Source organism: Schistocerca gregaria, chromosome 9, assembly GCF_023897955.1.
Source record: "Schistocerca gregaria isolate iqSchGreg1 chromosome 9, iqSchGreg1.2, whole genome shotgun sequence".
Classification (NCBI taxonomy): Eukaryota; Metazoa; Arthropoda; class Insecta; order Orthoptera; family Acrididae; genus Schistocerca; species Schistocerca gregaria.
The window spans coordinates 31,535,954-31,556,439 of record NC_064928.1 but is presented as its reverse complement, the minus strand read 5'-3'; the positions used below and the strand labels follow the sequence as shown (position 1 = coordinate 31,556,439).

The 20,486-nt window shown below is 50.7% G+C and overlaps 1 protein-coding gene across 1 annotated transcript; it reads right to left on the bottom strand.

Moving 5' to 3' along the window:
• Positions 1-3,985: 3,985 nt before the first annotated feature.
• On the bottom strand, positions 3,986-4,975 carry LOC126292070 (uncharacterized PE-PGRS family protein PE_PGRS54-like). The gene has a single exon (XM_049985882.1). The coding sequence runs from the start codon at positions 4,973-4,975 to the stop codon at positions 3,986-3,988; it is 990 nt and encodes a 329-aa protein (XP_049841839.1).
• Positions 4,976-20,486: the final 15,511 nt, after the last annotated feature.

The following is a 20,486-nucleotide window of genomic DNA, read 5'->3' as shown; positions in this document are numbered from 1 at the left end:
ACGGACTTTGTCACAGCCCTGCCTCCCTGATGTTCCACCTCGCTGACGGACAGTGTCACGGCCCTGCTTCTCTGATGTTCCACCGCGCTGATGGATGTTGTCACAGCCCTGCCTCCCTGATGTTCTACCATGCTGACGGACGTTGTCACAGCCCTGCCTCCCTGATGATCCACCATGCTGACGGACATTGTCACAGCCCTGCCTCCCTGATGTTATACCAAGCTGACGGACGTTGTTACAGCCCTTCCTCCCTGATGTTCCACGACGCTGACGGACTTTGTCACAGCCCTGCCTCCCTGATGTTCCACCTCGCTGACGGACAGTGTCACCGCCCTGCTTCTCTGATGTTCCATCGGGCTGACGGATGTTGTCACAGCCCTGCCTCCCTGATGGTCCACCACACTGACGGACGTTGTCACAGCCCTGCCTCCCTGATGTTCCACCACGCTGACGGACATTGTCACAGCCCTGAATCCCTGATGGTCAATCACGCTGATGGAGTTTGTCACAGCCCTGCCCTCCTGATGTCCCACCATGCTGACGGACATTGTCACAGCCGTGCCTCCCTGATATCCCACCACGCTGACGGACGTTGTCACAGCCCTACCTCCCTGATGTTATACCACGTTGACGGACGTTGTCACAGCCCTGCCGCCCTGATGGTCCACCACGCTGACGGACGTTGTCACAGCCCTGCCTCCCAGATGTTCCTAAACGCTGATGGACGTTGTCAGAGCCCTGCCTCCCTCATGTCCCACACTGCTGATGGACGTTGTCACAGCCCTGCCTCCTTGATGTTCAACCACGCTGACGGACATTGTCACAGCCCTGAATCCCTGATGATCCACCACGCTGACAGACGTTGTCACAGCCCTACAGCCCTGATGTTCCACCACGCTGACGGTCGTTGTCACAGACCTTCCTCCCTGATGGTCCACCACACCGACGGATGTTGACACAGCCCTGCCTCCCTGATGTTCCACCACGCTGACGGACGTTGTCACAGCCCTGCCTCCCTGGTGTTCCACCACGCTGACGGACGTTGTCACAGCCCTGCCTCCCTGATGTTCCACCACGCTGATGGACGTTGTCACAGCCCCGCCTTCCTGATGTTCCACCATGCTGACGGACCTTGTCACAGCCCCGCCTCCCTGATGTTCCACCACGCTGACGGACATTGTCACAGCCCCTCCTCCCTGATGGTCCACCATGCTGACGGACATTGTCACAGCCCTGCCTCCCAGATGGTCCACCACACTGATGGCCGTTGACGCAGCCCTGCCTCATTGATGTTCCACCACGCTGACGGACGTTGTCACAGCCCTGCCTCCCTGATGTTCCACCACACTGAAGGACGTTGTCACAGCCCTGCCTCCCTGATGTCCCACCACGCTGACGGACGTTGTCACAGCATTGCCTCCCTGATGTCCCACCACACTGACGGACGTTGTCACAGCCCTGTCTCCCTGATATCCTACCACACTGATGGACATTGTCACAGCCCTGCCTCCCTGATGTCCCACCATGCTGACGGACGTTGTCACAGCCCTGCCTCCCTGATGGTCCACCACGCTGTCGGACATTGTCACAGCAATGCCGCCCTGATGTTCCACCACGCTGACGGACGTTGTCACAGCCCTGCGTCCCTGATGGCCCACCACGCTGACGGACGTTGTCATAGCCCTGCCTCCCTGATGGTCCACCACGCTGACGGACGTTGTCACAGCCCTGCTTCCCTGATGTTCCATTACGCTGACGGACGTTGTCACAGCCCTGCCTCCCTGATGTTCCACCACGCTGACGGACGTTGTGACAGCCCTGCCTCCCTGATGTCCCACCACGCTGACGGACGTTGTCACAGCCCAGCGTCCCTGATGGTCCACCACGCTGACGGACGTTGTCAACACCGTGCCTACCTGATGGTCCAGTACGCTGATGGACGTTGACACAGCCGTGCCTCCCTCATGTTCCACCAAGCTGTCGGACATTGTCACAGCCCTGCCTCCCTGATGGTCAACCAGGCTGACTGACGTTATCACAGCCCTGCCTCCCTGATGTCATACCACACTGACGGACGTTGTCACAGCCCTGCCTCCCTGATGTCCCACCACGCTGACGGACGGTGTCACAGCCCTGCCTCCCTGATGGCACACAGCGCTGATGGACGTTGTCACACCCCTGTCTCCCTGATGGTCCACCACGCTGACGGACGTTGACACAGCCCTGCCTCCCTGATGGTGCACTACGCTGACGGACATTGTCACAGCCCTGCCTCCCTGATGTTCCACCACGCTGACGGACGTTGTCACAGCCCCGCCTCCCTGAAGTTCCACCATGCTGACGGACGTTGTCACAGGCCCGCCTCCCTAATGTTCCACCACGCTGAGAGACGTTGTCACAGCCCCGCCTCCCTGATGTTACACCATGCTGACGGACGTTGTCACAGCCCCGCCTGCCTGATGTTCCACCACACTGATGGACGTTGTCACAGCCCCGCCTCCCTGATGGTCCACCACGCTGATGGACGTTGTCACAGCCCTGTCTCCCTGATGGTCCACCACGCTGACAGCCGTTGACACAGCCCTGCCTCCCTGAAGTTCCACCACGCTGACGGACGTTGTCACAGCCCTGCCTCCCTGATGGTACACCACACTGACGGACGTTGTCACAGCCCTGCCTCCCTGATGTACCACCACACTGCCGGAAGTTGTTACAGCCTTGCCTCCCTGATGGTCCACCACACGGACAGACGTTGTCACAGCCCTGCCTCCCTGATGTCCCACCACGCTGTCGGACATTGTCACAGCCCTGCCTCCCTGATGTCCCACCACACTGACAGACGTTGTCACAGCCCAGATTCCCTGATGTCCCATCACGGTGACAACGTTGTCACAGCCCAGCCTCCCTGCTGGTCCACCACGCTGACGGACGCTGTCACAGCCCTGCCCCCCTGATGGGCCACCACGCTGATGGACGTTGTCACAGCCCTGCCTCCCTGATGTTCCACCACGCTGACGGACGTTGTCTCAGCCCTGCCTCCCTGATGGTCCACCACGCTGAAGGACGTTGTCACAGTCCTGCCTCCCTCATGTTCCACCACGCTGATGGACGTTGTCACAGCCCTGACTCCCTGATGTTCCACCACGCTGACAGACGTTGTCACAGCCCTGCCTCCCTGATGTTCCACCACGCTGACAGACGTTGTCACAGCCCTGCCTCCCTGATGTTCCACCACGCTGACAGACGTTGTCACAGCACTGCCTCCCTGATTGTCCACCACGCTGACAGACATTGTCACAGCCCTGCCTCCCTGATGATCCACCACGCTGACGGACGTTGTCACAGCCCTGCCTCCCTGATGTTACACCACGCTGACAGACATTGTCATAGCCCTTCCTCCCTGATGTTCCACCACGCTGACAGACGTTGTCACAGCCCTGCCTCCCTGATGGTCATCGACGCTGACGGAAATTGTCACAGCCCTGTCTCCCTGATGTTCCACCACGCTGACAGACGTTGTCACAGCCCTGCCTCCCTGATGTTCCACCACGCTGATGGACGTTGTCACGGCACTGCATCCCTGATGTTTTACCGCGCTGACGGACAATGTCACAGCCCTGCCTCCCTGATGGTCCACCACTTTGACGGACGTTGTCACGGCCCTGCCTCCCTGATGGTCCACCACTTTGACGGACGTTGTCACGGCCCTGCCTCCCTGATTTTCGACCACACTAACGGACGTTGTCTCAGACATGCCTCCCTGATGGTCCACCACACTGACGGAAGTTGTCACAGCCCTGCCTCCCTGATGTTCCACTACGGTGATGGACGTTGTCACAGCCCTGCCTCCCGGATGGTCCACCACGCTGATGTACGTTGTCACAGCAATGCCTCCCTGATGTCCACCACGCTGACGGATGTTGTCACCGCCTTGCGTCCCTGATGTTCCACCACGCTGACGAACATTGTCACAGCCCTGCCTCCCTCATGTCCCATCACGCTGATGGACGTTGTCACAGCCCTGCCTCCCTGATGGTATACCATGCTGACAGACGTTGTCACAGCCCTGCCTCCCTGATGTCCCACCACGTTGACGGACGTTGTTACAGCCCTGCCTCCCTGATGTTCCACCACGCTGACGGACGTTGTCACAGCCCTGCCTCCGTGATGTTCCACCACGCTGTCGGACGTTGTCACAGCCCTGCATCCCTGATGGTCCACCACGCTGACGGACATTGTCACTGCCCTGCCTCCCTGTTGTTCCACCACGGTGACGGACGTTGTCACAGCCATGCCTCCCTGATGTTACACCACGCTGACAGACGTTGTCACAGCCCTGCCTCCCTGATGTTCCACCACGCTGACAGACGTTGTCACAGACCTGCCTCCCTGATGTTCCACCACGCTGACAGACGTTGTCACAGCCCCTCCTCCCTGATGGTCCACGACGCTGATGGACATTGTCACAGCCCTGCCTCCATGATGTTCCACCACGCTGACGGACGATGTCACAGCCCTGTCTCCCTGATGTTCCACCACACTGACGGACGTTGTCACAGCCCTGCCTCCCTGATGTTCCACCACGCTGACGGACAATGTCACAGCCTTGCCTCCCTGATGTTCCACCATGCTGACGGACAATGTCACAGCCCTGCCTCCCTGATGGTATACCATGCTGACAGACGTTGTCACAGCCCTGCCTCCCTGATGTCCCACCACGTTGACGGACGTTGTTACAGCCCTGCCTCCCTGATGTTCCACCACGCTGACGGACTTTGTCACGGCCCTGCATTCCTGATGTTTTACCGCGCTGACGGACAATGTCACAGCCCTGCCTCCATGATGGTCCACCACGATGACGGACGTTGTCGCGGCCCTGCCTCCCTGATTTTCGACCACGCTGACGGAAGTGGTCACAGCCCTGCCTCCCTGATGTTCCACCACGCTTCCGGACGTTGTCACAGCCCGGCTCCATGATGTTCCACCATGCTGACGGACGTTGTCACAGCCCTGCCCCCCTGATGTTCAACCACGCTGACGGACGTTGTCACAGCCCTGCCTCCCTGATGTTCCACCATTGTGATGGACGTTGTCACAGCCCTGCCTCCCGGATGGTCCACCACGCTGATGTACGTTGTCACAGCAATGCCTCCCTGATGTCCACCACGCTGACGGATGTTGTCACCGCCTTGCGTCCCTGATGTTCCACCACGTTGACGGACAATGTCACAGCCTTGCCTCCCTGATGTTCCACCGTGCTGATGGACAATGTCACAGCCCTGCCTCCCTGATGTTCCACCACGCTGACGGACAATGTCGCAGCCCTGCCTCTCTGATGTTCCACCACACTGATGCACGTTGTCACAGCCCTGCCTCCCTGACGTTCCACCACGCTGACGGACGTTGTCACAGCCCTGCCTCCCTGATGTTCCACCACGCTGACGGACAATGTCACAGTCCTGCCTCCCTGATGTTCCACCACGCTGATGGACAGCGTCACAGCCCTGACTCCCTGATGTTCCACCACGCTGACGGACGTTGTCACAGCCCTGCCTCCCTGATGTTCCACCACGCTGACGGACATTTTCACAGCCCTGCCTCCCTGATGTTCCACCACGCTGACGGACGTTTTCACAACCCAGCCTCCCTGATGTTCCACCACGCTGATGGACGTTGTCACAGCCCTGCCTCCCTGATGTTCCACCACGCTGACAGACGTTGTCACAGCCCTGTCTCCCTGATGCTCCACCACGCTGATGGACGTTGTCACAGCCCTGCCTCCCTGATGTTCCACCACGCTGACAGACGTTGTCACATCCCTGCCTCCCTGATGTTCCACCACGCTGACAGACGTTGTCACAGCCCTGCCTCCCTGATGGTCCACCACGCTGACGGACATTGTCACAGCCCTGCCTCCCTGATGGTCCACCACGCTGACGGACGTTGTCACAGCCCTACCTCCCTGATGTTACACCACGCTGACAGACGTTGTCACAGCCCTGCCTCCCTGATGTTCCACCACGCTGACAGACGTTGTCACAGACCTGCCTCCCTGATGTTCCACCACGCCGACAGACGTTGTCACAGCCCTGACTCCCTGATGGTCCACGACGCTGACGAACATTGTCACAGCCCTGCCTCCATGATGTTCCACCACGCTGACGGACGTTGTCACAGCCCTGTCTCCCTGATGTTCCACAACGCTGACGGACGTTGTCACAGCCCTGCCTCCCTGATGTTCCACCACGCTGACGGACGTTGTCACAGCCCTGCCTCCCTGATGTTCCACCACGCTGACGGACTATGTCACAGCCCTGCCTCCCTGATGTTCCACTACGGTGATGGACGTTGTCACAGCCCTGCCTTCCTGATGGTCCACCACACTGACGGACGTTGTCACAGCAATGCCTCCCTGATGTTCCACCACGCTGACGGACGTTGTCACGGCCCTGCATCCCTGATGTTTTACCGCGCTGATGGACCATGTCACAGCCCTGCCTTCATGATGGTCCACCACGCTGATGGACGTTGTCGCGGCCCTGCCTCCCTGATTTTCGACCACGCTGACGGACGTTGTCTCAGACCTGCCTCCCTGATGGTCCACCACGCTGACGGAAGTTGTCACAGCCCTGCCTCCCTGATGTTCAACCACGCTGACGGACGTTGTCACAGCCCTGCCTCCCTGATGTTCCACCATGGTGATGGACGTTGTCACAGCCCTGCCTCCCTGATGTTCCACCACGCTGACGGACGTTGTCACAGCCCTGCCTCCCTGATGTTCCACCACGCTGACGGACAATGTCACAGCCCTGCCTCCCTGATGCTCCGCCATGCTGACGGACATTGACACAGCCCTGCCTCCCTGGTGTTCCACCACGCTGACGGACGTTGTCACAGCCCTGACTCCCTGATGTCCCACCACGCTGACGGACATTGTCACAGCCCTGCCTCCCTGATGTTGCACCATGCTGACGGATGTTGTCACAGCCTAGCCTCCCTGATGGTCCACCACGCTGATGGACATTGTCTCAGCCCTGCCTCCCTGATGGTCCACCACGCTGACGGACGTTGTCTCAGCCCTGCCCCCCTGATGGTCCACCACGCTGACGGACGTTGTCACAGCCCTGCCTCCCTGATGTTCCACCACGCTGACGGACGTTGTCACAGCCCTGCCTCCCTGATGTTCCACCACGCTGACGGACGTTGTCACAGCCCTGCCTCCCTGATGTTCCACCACGCTGACGAACGTTGTCACAGCCCTGCCTCCCTGATGTTCCACCACGCTGACGGACAATGTCACAGCCCTGCCTCCCAGATGTTCCACCACGCTGACGGACAATGTCACAGCCTTGCCTCCCTGATGTTCCACCATGCTGACGGACAATGTCACAGCCCTGCCTCCCTGATGTTCCACCACGCTGACGGACAATGTCGCAGCCCTGCCTCTCTGATGTTCCACCACGCTGATGCACGTTGTCACAGCCATGCCTCCCTGATGTTCCACCACGCTGACGGACGTTGTCACAGCCCTGCCTCCCTGATGTTGCACCACGCTGACGGACAATGTCACAGTCCTGCCTCCCTGATGTTCCACCACGCTGACGGACAATGTCACAGCCCTGCCTCCCTGATGTTCTACCACGCTGACAGACGTTGTCACAGCCCTGCCTCCCTGATGTTCCACCACGCTGACGGACGTTGTCACAGCCCTGCCTCCCTGATGCTCCACCACGCTGACGGACGTTGTCATAACCCTGCCTCCCTGATGTTCCACCATGCTGACGGACGTTGTCACAGCCCTGCCTCCCTGATGTTCCACCACGCTGACAGACGTTGTCACAGCCCTGTCTCCCTGATGCTCCACCACGCTGACGGACGTTGTCACAGCCCTGCCTCCCTGATGTCCCACCACGCTGACGGACATTGTCACAGCCCTGCCTCCCTGATGTTGCACCATGCTGACGGATGTTGTCACAGCCTAGCCTCCCTGATGGTCCACCACGCTGATGGACATTGTCTCAGCCCTGCCTCCCTGATGGTCCACCACGCTGACGGACGTTGTCTCAGCCCTGCCCCCCTGATGGTCCACCACGCTGACGGACGTTGTCACAGCCCTGCCTCCCTGATGTTCCACCACGCTGACGGACGTTGTCACAGCCCTGCCTCCCTGATGCTCCACCACGCTGACGGACGTTGTCATAACCCTGCCTCCCTGATGTTCCACCATGCTGACGGACGTTGTCACAGCCCTGCCTCCCTGATGTTCCACCACGCTGACAGACGTTGTCACAGCCCTGTCTCCCTGATGCTCCACCACGCTGACGGACGTTGTCACAGCCCTGCCTCCCTGATGTCCCACCACGCTGACGGACTGTCATCTCGCGGTGCTCCACGAAAGTCGCCATTGTAATAGTTATTTTGCCTTTCCTTCAATCATGCGCTGCGTCTTTTTCAAAAATTAACTCTAACTCGCGCAGAAGGCTTTTGAATGTTTCGATATTCGCTTCGTACTTTCTTACAAGCGCTTGCTGGTAGTTGCTGGCAGTTTCGCGAAACAGGACTGAATTACGTTCTTGGAGGTATGTGCCGTCTATGCAACTAAATGAAGGCAGTTTGTTTGTTGCCATACTCGTTTCGCTTCATTTATTTGGGAAGCATCATCAGTGGCCTGAAATACATGTTTCTTTTTATATATACAATAAGCGTATTATCTACTAGATATGATCTGTTGATATATTACATTTTGTCGGGTTTTTTAGGTTAGAAGCAACTTTTGTAGCACAAGTTCCATAAAATGATGTATCTTTCGTTTTACTTACGATTTCCAGCGCTGCTAACACATATATGTGTTTCTGGAGATGTATTTGCTGGTCTTCATGCTCCAGTTTTACACCTGATTCGGATAACTGGAGCATGAAGACCAGCAAATACATCTCCAGAAACACATATATGTGTTAGCAGCGCTGGAAATTGTAAGTAAAACGAAAGATACATCATTTTATAGAACTTGTGCTACAAAAGTTGCTTCTAACCTAAAAAACCCGACAAAATGTAATATATCAACAGATCATATCTAGTAGATAATACGCTTATTGTATATATAAAAAGAAACATGTATTTCAGGCCACTGATGATGCTTCCCAAATAAATGAAGCGAAACGCGTATGGCAACAAACAAACTGCCTTCATTTAGTTGCATAGACGGCACATACCTCCACGAATTTAAAGCAACTAAAGGATAAGACGGAAAACTGTTAAAAATGACGAGAACTTAATTATTTCACCATCACTATGTGGCAAATCAAGAAACTGGTTCTTTTAAATTAAAGCCTTAAAGAGCTTCGTGGGACTCTTGTATCCTGACGCCCCCAGATCTGGACACAAAATGATTTCTTGTTTTATTCGGTATTACATTTCGCTCTACCAGTACGTTCCGAAAAACGTGTCAGTTTATTCTTGGTACGTTCGGCATTTACCCGCAACACCGCGCATTTTCTCAGGTGCTGTGCCCTCTATTCGATGTGCCCACAGATAAGTTCTAATTTTGCTTTCAATGACCAAGATATTGGTAGCGTGTTAGAAAACTGTGACAGCCAAATTTTTGGGTGAAGTGAGCCTCCATTTTCTCCAAAAGTTTACAATTTGAGGAACGATAGAAAGTGTTTGTAGTCAAACTCTGGTCCCTCTTGCACATTTCTATTGCTTCTAGTATCAATCGCCCCCGTCTGTTCGACGCGAGCTGATATATGCTGGTGCGTGCTGAGAGCACATAGTTCTGCCCCATAATGACACTGGAACTGAGCGTTAGTTGCTGCGGTGGGGCTGTAATTTTGCATGCGTTCGCTCTCTGGGCTGCTGTGCGCTCCTCTGGTTCCACTACCTCGCGCCGAGCCGGTGTGCGGTGCGCCGCCGTCCCGCGCCACTCTTCCGTGTCCGCCAGTCGTCGCCTCTGGAATCGGTGTACCAATGTGTACTTGGCGTTCCAGGCCTGCTACACGTTCTTCTAAGCTTTCGCCTCTGAGTGGTAACCACAACGCGTTGTTCAACGCTTTCCATTCTTTCCGTCGTACTCGCAAGTGCTACCTTCCCTTCGGCTTTTATTACAGCACTTCCTACCGCATTGACATGTCCAGTTCGCCTAGCGATTCTTGCACTGTTATTTGCGATGTTTGTCAATTTTTTGGCTCCAGCTGCCTCTACCCTTGCTAACTCTGCATCCCTACTGGCTTCGGTGGCCCTCTTCTTGGCTTCGCCACTCATCTGACCGACCTCCGCTATTTCATTCTTCACTTCGTTCATAACCGCAAGTACCTTATTCTCTACTTCATCCATTCTCCTTTCTAGGCTCTGGTTTATGCCCTTTACCACCCCCAAAATCTCTAATAATAAGTATTTCGTCTAACTATGCTCGTCTTCACCTGTTAGTGATGCTACTCTAGACACTTGAGCACTGTTTCCCTGTCGACAAGGGAATGGAACCTCTCAAATCCTGCAGGGCTGTCCAGAAATCGGTAAGAGTGCGGTGGGGTGCGGCTGGGTGTTTGGTGACCAGAAGAGTGTTCCTGGAGTCACTCGTTAGCGGTTCGGGGTGTGTGGGGTGTCGCATTGTCCAGATGAAATAGCCCAAGTCCATCGGAATGCACAATGGACATGAATGGATGCACGTGATCAGACAGGATGCTTCCACACGTGAGTCATATCTAGACGTATGAGGGGCCCCATATCACTCCAAATGCGCGCGCACGCACCACACCATTACAGAGCTTGCACCATCTTGAACAGTCTCCTGCTCGCATGCAGGGTTCATGGTGTCACGAAGTTATCTCCATACTCGTACCCGTCCATCCGCTCGATACAATTTGAAACTAGGCTTGTCCTGCCAGGCAAAATGTTTAAAGCCATCAACAGTCCAGTGTCGGTGTTGACAGGCCCAGGCGAGACGTAAAGCTTTGTGTCGTGCAGTCATCAAGGGTACGCGAGTGGGCCTTCGGCTCCGAAAGCCCATATCGATGAACGTTTCGTTGCACGCTGACGCTGATTATGGCCCAGCATTGAAATCTGCAGCACTTTACGGGAGGGCTGTACTTCTGTCAAGTAGAACGACTCTCTTCAGTTGTCGTTGGTCCCGCTCTTGCAAGATCGTTTTTCGGCCTCAGCGATGTCGGAGATTTGATGTTTTCCGGATTCCTCATATTCACGGCACACTCTTGAAATTCTCGTACAGCAAAATCACTTCATCGCTACCTCGGAGATGCTGTGTCCCATCCCTCGTGCGCCGACTGTAACACCACGTTATGACTCACTTTAATCTTGATAACCTACCATTGTAGCAGCAGTAATCAATCTAACAACTGCGCGAGACACTTGTTGTCTTATTTAGGCGCTCTCGACCACAGCGCCGTGTTCTGCCCGTGTGCGAATCTCTGTATTTGAACACGCAAGCCTACACCAGTTTCTCTGGCGCTTCAGAGGGTATCGTATTTATTAAAAAAATATGTTGCCGTTATCGACCAACATTTTTGTTAGAGAATATTGTAAAAATTTGAAGTAAATTTGTCAAAAGCTTTTCCAGGCTTTGTCTTTATGTTGTTGTCTAAATAACCCCTTCTTTCCTCATAGCTTACATTTGTTTTTCTAGGAATTTAGATGTTGCCGTCAAGACTGCGATTTATGTTATTATTCTAGCAGAGACCGAACAATATCACGTTTTCTGGATTTCAAGGGAAATGTAGGTCGGGCTGTAGTATGTAGTAACACTAGAGCGAACGTATCATGAGATCATTGGAGTTCATTGGACGGCACGTGGAGGAGACAAGTGTGTGGTCGCCGAGCCGACTGCGAGAGATACTCTCTCCGCGTGTGGGTGGCCAGTTGGGAGGGGGGAAGGGGAAAGGGGGGGGGACAGAATTAAATCAGCGTGATCGATGACGCGAGGCACTTGCCGCGTGGCGTGGCGCTGCTTGAACCCTGACCTTATCAACAGCCGCATCACTTATCCCCAGGACAGCTGCCGCCTGGCTCCCGATAGCAAGGCCGGTGTGCAGCGAAACGCTAGCGATGCAACATCCAACATAAAGTGTCTATAGAAAATGATCGATTCCTTGTGGTATCGTCGGTTACCTATACATATATATAATTTAAAGTCCCTAGCAGCGGTTTTCTGTTTGTCTGTGAAGGCTAATCTCGGGAACTACTGTACGGATTTTGATGCGGTTTTGACTGACACACAGACTGATAGAGGAGGTGGGTTCGTGCATGTAATATATTACAGCCACGCCAGACCAATTGTTAGGCCATAGATAGTGCTTTGCGCTTGAAGTCGTGGCGGGTCAGCAGTCTTTGACAAGAAGAATGTCCGTTTGTTTGCTTGTTCGTAATTCATACTAATCTACAGTTTTATTCCGATCTTGATGAAATTTTGCACACTTTACCTTCAAGACGGGAGGGAGATCACTGTCTACATAAGATTTCGTAATCTGACATGAAACATACGAGGCGTGATCAAAAATAAACGGGGTTTCTTTAACTTTGCTGGCTTTCTACAACATATTGTACCACACATTTTCAACATTTCTTTTGTTGGTACACATGTTCCACACGTATATTTTGAATAATTATTTAATTCTTGACAGTCTAAAAGGTTATTCGTGTTTTCGAGTGCTCAGCGAATGAATCAAGGAATATGTATTAAATTTTGTTTAAAAAAATGGAATAAAGCGGATCCCCACATTCGAAATGTTGATTGTCGTGGGTCTGTTATGGTTAAGATGGGAGTTAACGAGTGGTATAAGGGTCAAAAAGACGTCGAGCACGACGACTGCTCTTGACGTCCTATCACATCAGTTGCTGAAGACAACGCAAAAGAGATAAAGAAAATGGTTCTTGAAAATCGCCAAATCATCAGAGTTTTCTGATATCGAAACATCCTTTGGCTCAAGTTTTGGGCATGAAACCTGTAACAGCAAACTTTGCTCCGAAATTGTTGAATTTCGACCAAAAGCGCTGACGCGTAGATTACGCCCAGGAATTGCTGGAAAAAAAACGACCCCGAAACTCTAAAGAGGGTTGTAACAGGTGAAGAAACCTTAGCATAGGAGTGTGACGAAGGAAACAAGGCCCAGCCGTCAGAATGGAAACTGCCCGAGAGGCAAGACCGTAAGAAATTCGACAAGTCCGATCACAAGTAAAGGTTATTCGCACAACTTTCTTCAATGGAATAGTGGATCGTCAGCACCTACTTCATAGCCGTACGATCAATAAGGAACACCACACGGAAGTTTTGAGCATTCTGGGTGAATCAGACCGAAGAAATTGACCAGAATTGTGCAAAATCATTCGTGGATATTTCATCACGATAATGCTTCCGCTGACACGTCAATGCTTGTTCATTAGTTTTTGGCAAAAGCAAAACCGTTATGTTGTCTCAGCCACCATAATAGTCGGACGTGGGCCCCTGTGACATCTTTCTATTCCCGAGGCTGAGGTTCGAGTCCTCCCTCGGGCATGGGTGTATGGGTTTGTCCTTAGGATAATTTAGGTTAAGTAGGGACTGATGACATTAGCAGTTAAGTCCCATAAGATTTCACACACAGTTGAACAGTTGAACAGCTGACCATGAACGGACGTCGTTTTGACACCACTGATATCATAAAAACAGAATCGTTGACTCTGCTAAACACCATAACGAACAGTAAGTTCTAAAAGTGCTTCCAAGATTAGAAAAAGCTCTGTCACAATTACTTTGAAGAGGACAAATATGATGTTTATGAATAAATAAAGGTTCTTTAAGAAATCAAAAATTCTCTTCCTTTTTGATCACACCTCCTATATAATATATGAGGGGACAGGTTGTTACCAGAAAGCTGTAAATGTTCTTCGCGTATTTACTTCAAATTTATACACGAAATCCTAACTAATATTTGGGCGGACAGAAATTATGTATTTGTTAATAAGGAGAAACCTTGTACATCTCGGATAGTGCTTGACCGATTTATTATAAATTTCTACATTCAGATGAAACAAGGAAGAAAATTAATGAAAAAATAAAAGCCTAACAAACGAATTATATCGCGTTAAACTGCTATTGCGAGAATAAATTACAGCGGCAACATCCGTGTAGCAGGTAGTACCACGAGACGTCACTAGGTAATGGGACTGGCGGAAGCTCGAAAATTTGAAAGAAATGTCAGCAAACTCTTATTTATTGATTAGTTGCCGTTGTTACATATGAAATATTCCCTAGAAGACGTTATAGTCCGTGTTTCCCAGTTACTTGTGTTATTAAAATCCACAGTGCCATACAAACTCTGACGCAGATCATTGGTATAGTACCAACAAAAGTCACTAGATCGCTGGCCGATCAAAAGATCGAACAGAACTCGAGGTTTCACGGGCTGTGACGTAAACTGTTCGTAATACTTCGAGTCGTGCTCAAATACAACCATACGTGAAGCAGTGAAAACTGAGCTGAAACGATGTATATGATGAATTTTCCAAGAACGCAGTGAGACACGTCTCGCAAAATATAACAACAGATGGCGTTAATAATCGTCCTTTCAGCCAGGGAAAATATAAAGTCTGCTAAAATCTGGTTAAAGAACTGAATTAAAAATGAATTAAAATGGCCAATCATTTTGTGTGGCAGATATTAAATATCCATGACAACGCCGAGCACAGCAGCTAGTTTCTGATAAAAAATTTATAGTAAGATACTCTCTAACGGTTCCAATAGTCGATTAAATAGAAAAATACAAGAGGTAAATCAAGCAGCGCTTTCAATTTGATTAAAGATTACAACTTTTACTAAACTCCCCTTGTCTGCTACTCAAAGGCGATCAAAAACGATATTTTTTCATTTCCCTGATAATCTGTTACGTGACTTTCACGTGCTCCTGCCTGCTTTTGAAAATAAACGTTCAGAGGAGACCTACGTCGCTGGACTCAGCTGCTATCCGTTGGTTAGGTTATGGAGCTGGAGGAGGAAGACTCGTCACTTTCCATTATCCCACAGCTGCGATAAGTGTCAGAGAACAAAGGCTCATTCCACTTTTTTACTCCACCAGAGCGGGTTCGAAAAGGGCGCCTGCTGCATCTTTTCTTTTCTTTTTTCTCTGTACTCTGATGTCTAATGTTATTACACACTTGCATCCTACGTCATGTATTATAAACTCCTGGAAATGGAAAAAAGAACACATTGACACCGGTGTGTCAGACCCACCATACTTGCTCCGGACACTGCGAGAGGACTGTACAAGAAATGATCACACGCACGGCACAGTGGAGACACCAGGAACTGCGGTGTTGGCCGTCGAATGGCGCTAGCTGCGCAGCATTTGTGCACCGCCGCCGTCAGTGTCAGCCATTTTGCCGTGGCATACGGAGCTCCATCGCAGTCTTTAACACTGGTAGCATGCCGCGACAGCGTGGACGTGGACCGTATGTGCAGTTGACGGACTTTGAGCGAGGGCGTATAGTGGGCATGCGGGAGGCCGGGTGGACGTACCGCCGAATTGCTCAACACGTGGGGCGTGAGGTCTCCACAGTACATCTATGTTGTCGCCAGTGGTCGGCGGAAGGTGCACGTGCCCGTCGACCTGGGACCGGACCGTAGCGACGCACGGATGCACGCCAAGACCGTAGGATCCTACGCAGTCCGTAGGGGACCGCACCGCCACTTCCCAGCAAATTAGGGACACTGTTGCTCCTGGGGTATCGGCGAGGACCATTCGCAACCGTCTCCATGAAGCTGGGCTACGGCCCCGCACACCGTTAGGCCGTCTTCCGCTCACGCCCCAACATCGTGCAGCCCGCCTACAGTGGTGTCGCGACAGGCGTGAATGGAGGGACGAATGGAGACGTGTCGTCTTCAGCGATGAGAGTGGCTTCTGCCTTGGTGCCAATGATGGTCGTGTGCGTGTTTGGCGCCGTGCAGGTGAGCGCCACAATCAGGACTGCATACGACCGAGGCACACAGGGCCAACACCCGGCATCATGGTGTGGGGAGCGATCTCCTACACTGGCCGTACACCTCTGGTGATCGTCGAGGGGACACTGAATAGTGCACGGTACATCCAAACCGTCATCGAACCTATCGTTCTACCATTCCTAGACCGGCAAAGGAACTTGCTGTTCCAACAGGACAATGCACGTCCGCATGTATCCCGTGTCACCCAACGTGCTCTAGAAGGTGTAAGTCAACTACCCTGGCCAGCAAGATCTCCGGATCTGTCCCCCATTGAGCATGTTTGGGACTGGATGAAGCGTCGTCTCACGCGGTCTGCACGTCCAGCACGAACGCTGGTCCAACTGAGGCGCCAGGTGGAAATGGCATGGCAAGCCGTTCCACAGCACTACATCCAGCATCTCTACGATCGTCTCCATGGGAGAATAGCAGCGTGCATTGCTGCGAAAGGTGGATATACACTGTACTAGTGCCGACATTGTGCATGCTCTGTTGCCTGTGTCTATGTGCCTGAGGTTCTGTCAGTGTGATCATGTGATGTATCTGACCCCAGGAATGTGTCAATAAAGTTTCCCCTTCCTGGGACAATGAATTCACGGTGTTCTTATTTCAATTTCCAGGAGTGTACATAAGATGTATTCCCGTGTCCGTCTTCCCGTACAGCTTTTTCCTTCTACGTTTCACTCAAATACCATGGAGGTTATTTTCTGATGTCTTAATCTTATCGTACTGTCCCTCTTCTTAGTTTCCATATATTCCTTTCTTGGACGGTTGTCCAGAGAACCTTCAGTTTCTTATTTTAACACTTCACCTAATTTTCAACACTTTTTTCCGTAGCGAAACAACTCAAACGCTTAAAATTCTATTGTGGTTTCCCCACAGTTCATGATTCACTACCATAAAATGCTGTGCTCCGCACGTACATTCTTAGAAATTTATTCCTCAGATTAAGACCGATATCTGATACCAGCAGACTTCTGTCCCGGTTACTCGTGCTAGTCTGCTTTTTATGTTCTCGGTTTTTTTCATATATCTTCTTTATAATTTATTTTTATGTTTTTCAAAGGCAGTCGAATTCCTTAACTTCGTTTACGTCGTGACCACAAAATGTGATGTGAAGTGAATCGCTAATTTCGTTCCTGCTACTTGTCGTTATTTCTATTACTCTGTTACACATTTTGAAATTTTCGCCCTTTGAGTGAGTACTGTTAAATTCCCGGAACACTGCTTGCAAGCTCGCTATCCTGTGCTTTACGATAGCACACGCGCTCAAGTGAAAGTTTCTTCTTCTAACATCGAATACTTTTAACCATGTCGGTTTCTGCTATTAATTATGATGCATCATGTGTATCAAATACAATGTCGGACTAGTTATATGACAAATAACATAAAGATTAAGCCTGTTTGAAGTCGGAGACGGGACGATTAGCTTATCGCGAAAAGGAAAGCGTAAGCTACATACGAGTGAACAGAAATTGTCACAAGTAGCAGGGCTCACTGTGGAGGCGATTGAAAGGTCAGAGGGACACAGAGACAGCGCAGTGAATCATTAGGCGACCGCCTCCCGTGAATCAGCCGCTGAGGAAAACTACAGCCGCATAGGCGGGGCTCCGACGAAAGCGACCGCGCGCGCGCACACGTACGTACATAGATGTAGACACGTTGAAACATCTCAAGGGGCTGTCCCGAAAGTAGCTCTTTGCCTTCAGTAATCTTTTAAGATCTTTGAGATCACATATCTGGACGGCGCCTTGGTTTTTATAAGGGGCGATGAAGAAGGTTCCGTCAGAGGACGTCGCTGCAGCGTGTGTGCAGCGTAGCACAACCGAGATGGGGACGAGCTATTAGTGCGGCATTCGTGTCTTCCGACGTACGAGCGGCAGATGCGGAAATATGAACTGTGGCGACACGCTGTCGTTTCGCGGTAGGTTCGTATTGAAAACATCAAGTCTCGTCTTTTCTAGAAAAATGCTTCCCGCTTTCTGCATTTCGATCAAATCGTGTCAGGGTTCCAGGCGTTATTTTCTTTTTCTTTTACCTTTACCTTTTTTTCTCTTTTTTATTCAGGAGTCAAAACTCCACACGTAGTTTTCTCTTGTTCAAAGAATTCTGGAGAATGTGTTCAACACGTAATAGAAACGTTGCTCCATTCCTATTTGCGACACAACGAAGTTGACACACTACAGCTTCACGTCCTCTACTAAAAATTGTCTATTCACAACTGACTGGCGGAATACACACTTGTTGTTTACATTTATTAGTTTCGTAGTTACTACAATGGCGTCACATATAGGCCACGAATAAGACAAGCCTCAAAACATTTTGGACGGACGATGCAGAGAGAATTACAAAACATAATAAAAATGTATATGAAGGTGAGATCTGTTGCCGAAAGAACAGATACCATTGATGACCGTGCAGCTTCTCTACAATGAAATGATGATTAAATCGAAATCCTTAGCTGCCGAGAGGTGTTGATATACATCAATGGGGACAGCTAAAAATATCTGCCCCGATCGGGACTCGAACCCTGGATCTCCTGCTTACTTGCCAGACGCTCTAGCCACTTTTTTTTTCTAAATCTCATTTTGTTCGTTATAGTTCGTCGCAGTTGTTCGTGGCGGACGTCCCCTGACCGCCATTGAAGTTCGTTTTTGATCCATTCACTTTTTTTTTTTTAATACAAAGCGCAGCTAACACTCTGACCCGCAACTGCCTGATCTCTTCCCATGAGCCCCGCCTTCCCAACTGTCCACAACCTACATTCGTAATATTCCTAATAGATATTTGTCCATTCACTCATTACTCCCGGACTCTTACGGGACTCGTCAGTTTAGTCTGGCACGGGTAATGAGTGAATGGACAAATATCTATTGGCAACACTACGAATGTAGGTTGTGGACAGTTGGGAAGGCGGGGCTCACGGGAAGCGTGCAAGGGTTAAGTCCCTGCAGTCATACTCTCCTCTGTGACCTCGGGGGCTCAGATTAATAGAGCGTCTGCCTTGTAAGCAGGAGATCCCGGTTTCGAGTCCCGGTCGGGGCACACATTTTCAGCTGCCCATTGACGTATATCAACAACACCTGTCCGCAGCTAAGAGTTTCGATTTAATTATCGTTTCATAATAAAAATTCTTTTTTGGGTAGAGGATACATCTAAATGAGGGTCAAATAACGAAGTGTATCTGAAAAGAAGAAATACCTCAGCTGACCGGCGAAAGAGGGAAGTACAAAAATGTTCAGAGAAATACAGGGATACACAAATACAGAAACGAAATTAATCGGAAGTGCGGGGAGGCTAAGACGAAATGGCTGCATGAAAAACAAAGAAACGATTGTAGGAAGGACTGATTCAGCATACGGAAAATTCAAACCACACCTCGGTGAAACAAAAGACAGGGGCGGTACCATAAGAGTGAAATAGTAATTCCATCGTAAATGCAGAGGAGAGAATAGACAGGTGCAAAGAGTACACTAAAGGCCTGAATGAGGGGAGGACCTGCCATTTGACGCGATAGAACAAGAAACGAGTCCATAGGGAAGGGATAGAGTTTAAAAGATGTCTGGACGACTTAAGATCCAATAAGGTAGAAGGGATACGTAACATTCCGTCGGAACTCCTTAAATTATTTGGGGTTGTGGCAAAAAAACGACTATTTACATTGGTATGTAGAATGTATGCGACTGGTGATATATCATCAAACTATCGGCAAAATGTCGTCCACAAAATTCCGGAAGTAGCAGGAATTATCACACAATCGGCATAATAGCTCCTGCAGCCAAGTTGCTGACAACAACGTATAGAAGAATGGAAAAGAAAAACTGAGGATAGTTGAGATGACGATCAGTTGGCTTTGCGAAAGGCAAAGGCAAAGGTAAAGGTAAGAGAGGCAGTTCTGAGCTGATAATGGAAGGAAGACTGAGGGAAAAAGATTCTTCGACCTGGAAAAAGAGTTTGGCAATGAAAATGGTGCAACATGTTCGAAATTCTAAGAAATGTAGGCAATAGGAAAATACGGGTAATGTACAACGCGTATAGAAATCAAGAGGGAAAAATAAGAGTGGAAGAGCGAAGACGAAGTACTCGGATTGAAAAGTATATCAAACAGGGGTGTAATCTTCGTTTCTACTGTCTATACATCGAAGACGCAGCGATGGAAATAAAAGAAAGTGTCAAGAGTGGAATTAAAATTCAAGGCGAAGGATATAAATGATACGATTCGCTGATGACATTGCTATCCTCAGTGAAACTGAAGAATATATACAGGAATCTCTGGATGCAATGAACAGCCTAATGGGTACAGAATGTGGATTGAGAGTAGATCGAAGGAAGACGAAAGTAATGATAGCTAACCGTTGGAGGAAGGAGAACATCAGAAACAGACTAGCACTGGCAAAAAGGGCATTCCTGACCAAGAGAAATCTGCTAGTATCAAACATAGGCCTTAATTTGAGGATGAAATTTCAGAGAATGTACGATCACAGAATTGTATGGTAGTTAGACAAAGACTGTGGAGAATCTGTTA